The sequence below is a fragment of the Colobus angolensis genome, unplaced genomic scaffold (assembly GCF_000951035.1).
Source record: "Colobus angolensis palliatus isolate OR3802 unplaced genomic scaffold, Cang.pa_1.0 Scaffold64, whole genome shotgun sequence".
Lineage (NCBI taxonomy): Eukaryota > Metazoa > Chordata > Mammalia > Primates > Cercopithecidae > Colobus > Colobus angolensis.
The window spans coordinates 1,711,025-1,717,454 of NW_012120043.1; the positions used below are offsets into that span (position 1 = coordinate 1,711,025).

At 52.4% G+C, this 6,430-nt stretch overlaps 1 protein-coding gene across 1 annotated transcript in view; it reads left to right on the plus strand.

Annotated features, from left to right (window-relative positions):
• Window positions 1-5,785, plus strand: part of ONECUT3 (one cut homeobox 3) — a 29,427-nt gene extending 23,642 nt beyond the window's left edge. Inside the window, exon 4 of the mRNA XM_011964111.1 lies at window positions 5,210-5,785. Coding sequence (XP_011819501.1) covers window positions 5,210-5,502 — 293 coding nt within the window. The 3' untranslated portion in view covers window positions 5,503-5,785. The remainder of the gene's footprint in view (window positions 1-5,209) is intronic.
• The last annotated feature ends 645 nt before the right edge of the window (window positions 5,786-6,430 follow it).

Genomic DNA, 6,430 nt, shown 5'->3' on the forward strand with positions numbered 1-6,430 from the left:
ACAAAGATCTTGTGAACTTTCTGAGGAGCATTTGTATTTCTGTCCCTACTGTAAATGTAGGATGAATTTGTGAGTAAATTGCTAAGTAAATGAATAAATGAGTGAGTGAATGAATTAAACATTACAACAGGTGAGCGAGAGGGCCTCCCTTGGAATTTCAAGGCCCCGGTTGAGTTTTGACTCAGCTTTCCCTTTGAAAGAATGGAGGACTGGGTCCTCTCCCGTAATCCTCACGGGGTGGCTGAGTGCTAAAGAGGTGAGAGGTCAATTCAGTTTTTTGGCATTTCCTTCCATGTTTCTTTATGCAGATAAAGTATAAACATAGGTTCTTGCCTCTCCTTTCATACATAAAAGGCTCCCTGGTACACTGTTCACCCTTCAGGTTTTCCTTTGCCATCTTTTCAGATTCATAGCCATACCCTCCCTCTCTGTCAGTCTCTCAGTATAATTACAAATACAGTCTGTTGCCTAAATTAGCATTTAGTAATTAACATTATTATGCTTTTGGCGAACATGGTCCACAGATGAGCCATATAGAGTACTAGGACTGCATTTCCTTTCCTGTACAACTCTTTGATTTTCCAGGAGTTGATAGCTGCCAAACAAAAATTCCTCCCATGCTCCCCAACAAAATTTAAAACCAACTCAATGGGACTTTCCATACATATTAGATCGTCTCTGATCTGGGTGGGGCTCCCCTCCATACCCTGGGTCCTTTTGTCTAGCTGTCTTCCAGCGTCCTCCTCATTCTTATTTGGAGGACCCCTTTTCTCTTTCAGCTAGGATAGATCACATTTCCTGAATCCCACACCATCCTTTTTTGATTTATCTCCTCGTTTGAATGGAACACATCCTCCAGTAGCTTTCTGAGAAAGGGTATATGGGAAGTCAAGTTTTGGAGTCCTCAAACATCTGATTATATCTTTTTTTTTTTTTTTTGAGACTGAGTTTCACTCTTGTTGCCCAGGCTGGAGTGCAGTGGCACAATCTCGGCTTACTGCAACCTCCACCTCCCGGGTTCAATCAATTCTCCTGTCTTAGCCTCCCAAGTAGCTGGGATTACAGGCATGCACTACCACACCCAGATAATGTTGTATTTTTAGTAGAGATGGGGTTTTTCCATGTTGGTCAGGCTGGTTTCAAACTCCTAACCTCAGGTGATCTGCCTGCCTGGGACTCCCAAAATGCTGGATTACAGGCATGAGCCACCGAGCCCGGCCCTGATTATATCTTTATTGCACCTTCATGCTTGATGTTTTGATATTTAGCAATTCTAGCTGAATTAACTTTTCCTTGAGGCCAGGCATGGTGGCTCACACCTGCAATCCCAGCACTTTGGGAGGCTGATGCAGGCGGATCACAAGGTCAGGAGATCGAGACCATGGTGAAACCCTGTCTCTACTAAAAATACAAAAAAAAAATTAGCCGGGCGCGGTGGTGGGCACCTGTAGTCCCAGCTACTCAGGAGGCTGAGGCAGGAGAATGGCGTGAACCCGGGAGGCAGAGCTTGCAGTCAGCCGAGACTGTGCTACTGCACTCCAGCCTGGGTGACAGAGCAAGACTCTGTCTCAAAAACAAACAAACAAACAAACAGAAAAAACTTTTCCTTGGAACTTTGAAAGCCTTGTTGTATTGCCTGCTAGTTTTTGCAAACCCAAAGCTGCTTGGATTCTTGATCCTTTGTATGACATCTGGCTTTCCACTGGACGCTTTTTAGGATTTTCTCTTTATTCTTGGTGCTCTGAAATTTCACAATGAGCCTTCAGTGTCTTTTTCATTCATTGAGCTGAGGACTTGATGTCTCACCCCCATTTTTTTAGAGCTGGGGTTTCGCTCTGTTGTCCAGGCTGGAGTGCAGTGTCACGATCATACCTCACTGCAGCCTTGACCTCCTGGGCTCAAATGATCCTCCTACCTCAGCATCCTGAATAACTGGGTCCACAGGTGTGAGCCATCATGCTGGCTAATTTTAAATTTTTTGTAGCAATGGGGTCTTGCTATATTGTCCAAGCTGCTCTCAACCTCTTGGGCTCAAGTGATCCTCCCACCTCAGCCTCCCAAAAGTGCTGGGATTCGAGGCATGAGCCGTTTTGTCCAGCCTATTTATTTATTTATTTTTGAGATGGAGTCTCACTCTGTTGCCCAGGCTGGAGTGCAGTGGTGTGATCTCAGCTCACACCTCTGCTTACAGGGTTCAAGCGACTCTCCTGCCTCAGCCTCCCCAGTAGCTGGGATTATAGGTGCCTGCCACCACACCCAGCTATTTTTTTTAAATTTTTTGTAGAGATAGGGTTTGATCATGTTGGTCAGGCTGGTCTCGAACTCCTGACCTCAAGTGATCCACCTACCTCAGCCTCCCAAAGTGCTGGGATTACAGGAAGGTACCACCATGCCCGGTGGGCCTATTTACTTTTAAAAATTATTTATGTATTTTAAGAGAGAGTCTTACTCTGTCACCCAGGCTGAAGTGCCGTGGTGAGATCATGCTCACTACAGCCTTGAATCCCCAGTCTCAAGTGATCCTCCTGCCTCAGCCTCCCAAAATGCTGAGATTACAGGCATGAGCCACTGCACCTGACCACCTTTAAACTGGAAACTCATCTTTCAACCCTAGATTTTTATTTGATCATCTCTTCCTCTGTTTTTGAACTGTCCCTTGATCAGGTGACAACCCTGCTTCATCTTAATTCATCCTCTAACATTTTATTCTCTTTCATTTCCCATCTTTGCAGCTGCTTGTGTTCCATTTTCTGGGATATCTGCTTAATTTTTTTTTTTTTTTTTTTTTTTTTGAGTTGGAGTCTCGCTCTGTCACCCAGGCTGGAGTGCAGTGGCATGATCGTGGCTCACTGCAACCTCTGCCTCCCAGGTTCAAGCGATTCTCCTGCCTCAGCATCTGGAGTAGCTAAGACTACAGGCGCCCGCCACCACACCCGGCTAATTTTTTAATTTTTAGTAAACATGGGGTTTCACCATGTTGGCCAGGCTAGACTCTTGACCTCATGATCCGCCCGCCTCGGCCTCCCAAAGTGCTGGGATTACAGGCGTCAGCCACCGTGCCCGGCCAATATCTGCTTAACTTTATCTTCCAGTCCTTACATGGAATTGTTTTACTCTGGCTATTACATACTCACATTTTAAGAGCATTTCCTCACTCTCTAATGGTCGCTTTTACTTAACAGCATCCTGTACTTGTTTCATGGATATGATATTTTTCTCTTACCCCTCTGGGAATATTAATTATATCTTTGCCTGCCTTGTCAGTTTCTTCTGAGTTTATTCCTCCCCGACCAAACCATTTTTCTCCGTTGTTCTCCCCCCTCCTCCCTCCCTTACTCTCTGTCTCTCCCTCTCTTTTTCATGTTAAGACACTTTTCTAAAATGTGCAGTAACCCACAGGCATCACTTGCATTTAATCATAAAACCTGAAATCGCAGTTAGAAGCCCCACACGTTCCAGGTCAGAGGGAGTGAAGTGTGTGTCAGCTCACACCCTAGATGGGCGAACCTGTTGTCCCCAAGACATGAGTCACAGCAGAGGGAACATTCATTTATTTCTGTGGATGTGTATGGACATTGATCCAGCATGTCATGTTCCAGGCTGTTCTGCAACCAAAAGAAAAGCTCTCTGTGCCATCCCAGTAGGCCACCAGGGCTGGCACAGAGAAGAGACTGGGAGCAGAGACCCACTAGTACAACCTGCACCACAGGCCACTTCTGGGGGTCACAGAGTAGCTGGGACTCTGGGATTTTTACGAGGGCAGGACAGCCTCTCCAGCACCACAGTCCCAGACTGGATGCAGGAGAGAAATTGAGATTCTGATGGAGTTTCAAGCTGATGCCACAGATGAGACCATCTGACTTGTGGCCCAGCTCCTAGGCGGGGAAGCCTATGTTTTGTACCTGACATGCACTGCATTGAAGGGAAGAGTCCACTTTGCTGCTGGAGCAGGAAGAGCAGGACTCGATTTCAGCCCTGCCCCACCACCCTGAGCCTTTGCTTTACTCCCTTTGCAAGTGTCTGGTCTGCAGGTGGTGGGGCAGCCTCCTTCAGCCCTCTCCCTAATCTGTGCGGGCTGGCCAAGAGGAAGGGTGACCTGCTTATCTGGAAGAGGAAGAGGTGGTCCCTACACTCCTCCCCTCCTCCTCCTAAGTCTTCTTCCTTAGATGTTCTGCGCTCCAGAGGGTCCACTGGGTGCTCGAGGGAGGCCAAGTCTGGGTGGTCTCAGCCTGTGGATAGGGGCAGGGGCAGGAGGCAGGGATTCAGTGTCAGAATTGGGCTGTGAACTCACAGCGTCCCTGAGGGTATCAGGCCTTACAGGAGTGCCCTGCTGCTCATTCGTAGCGCTTGGTTGTCAGGGCCAGTTGCCGTGGCACATGCCTGTAATCCCAGTGCTTTGGGAGGCTGAGGCCAGAGGATCACTTGAGGCCAGTTCGAGACCAGCCTGGGCAACATAGCAAGACTTCCCCTCCCCAAAAAAAAGAAAAGAAAGAAAGGAAAGACCCTGGTTGGCCCATCATTTCTGGGGAAGGTTGCTGAGTTTTGTGATGCACTCCAGGACCTGGTAATTAACCAGTTATTTCACCCAAGTCTACACTGAGCCAAAAACTCACATGTGCAGTTTCCATGTCATTTCCCCAACACCCCCAGGTTGGGACTGCAGAAAGGAGAGGAGAAAGTTACCAACACCAATTTCTGTGGTCCTTTAGGTCAGGAGCGTTTGAGGGGAGGATGGGGTTTTGGGGGATATGAGGCTTGGGGGGTGCCTGAGTGGGCTCCATGGAGAAGGGGGCTGGCTGGAGGGAGTTGTGCCCGTGCCTGCAGAGGGGCGCTCACACTGTGTCCCCTTCTTTGTCCTCCCTCCACCCCCACCCCATCTGCTTTTCCTGCCTGTCCTCGCCTTGGATTCTGTGTCCACCGCCTCTGGCTGCATCCTGGACTTTCCTGGTGTCTCCCTGTTGACCTTGCTGTTTCCCTGTCTCTGTCTCTGTGCGTCCCTGTGTTCCCCGCTGTCTCCCCCTCCGCCTCTCCTTGCATTCCTGTTCCTCCTGGGCTCTCCCTGGGTCCTTATACGCATCCGCCTTTCCCCAACGTGCCCCTTCTCCCCTCCTCCTCATCCTCCCGGCGGCGTGCGCCGCCTGCCTCTCCCCGGCTGGCCACACGGTGGCGCTGTGTCCCGCTCGCCTGCCCGCTCGCTGCTCGCCCGCAGCCTGCAAGCGCAAGGAGCAGGAGCAGCAGAAGGAGCGCGCGCTGCAACCCAAGAAACAGCGCCTGGTGTTCACCGACCTGCAGCGGCGCACGCTAATCGCCATCTTCAAGGAGAACAAGCGGCCGTCCAAGGAGATGCAGGTCACCATCTCGCAGCAGCTCGGCTTGGAGCTCAACACCGTCAGCAACTTCTTCATGAACGCGCGGCGCCGCTGCATGAACCGCTGGGCTGAGGAGCCCAGCACGGCTCCCGGAGGCCCCGCTGGTGCCACGGCCACTTTCTCCAAGGCCTGAGGCGCCCCGGCCCCGCGCCCTCCCTGCCTCCACGGCCTGGGCGCTGTGCCCCCACGTCTCCTCCCCTCATCCTGCCGGCCCGGAGACCCGCCCCCAGGGGGCACCTGGAGGGGGTGCTGTCCGGGCCCCCCACACCCGGGGAGGGGGAAGCAGCACACCCCCCAGCCCAAGTGCACAAAAAGGGCCCCCCTCCTCCCTCCATGCCCACTCCCTCCAGGCCAAAGGAAGCCCTCCACCCCCACAGAGGAGAGGGAGTGACAGAAAGGGGTTCCCCAGCCCCCTCTCCATTCAGGACGCCCAGAGGGCCTCGAGAAAAACCAGGGCTCACTGTGTTGTCCCCTAAAGCGGGTCAAGAAGCACATACTAGAAATATAAACCGGGTATTTAAAAAAGGAATTTTAAAGAATAACCCCTCCTCCGCCAGATCCCCTGCCCCCCGCCCCCAGGGAGGTAGAAGAAACCTTCCTTCCTCCCCACCCGCCCTGGCCGCCCACCCCAGAGACCTCAGCCCCTTCCAAAGTCGCCAAAATCCCACATCAGGCCGGATCCTTACGGTCCCCCACCCTCCCCAAAACCAACCACACCCGCTGGCAGGACGGCCCCTGAGGCCGAGAACTGAGCTGCCCCTCCCAGCGGCCAGGATTCCTCGTGCCAAGAATCGCCTGCCTTAAAGGCTGGGGAGGGGCCTGCGGCGGGCGCCCAGCACCCACGGGCGAGCACCCTTCCCACCCCATCCCAGGCCGCAGGGGTCGGGGGGCTCCCACATGCGGGTAAACTCCAGACGCCCCCGCCCCGCCATCTCTGTTGAGTTCACTTTACCTTTAGGCACCTTCGTGGAGCGCAGGGAAGGCCGCAGCCCCGGACACGGGAGACCGCGCCCAGGTTCCCCGGAGAAGGGGACCCCGACGGAGAAGGCGCCGCTGGGGCC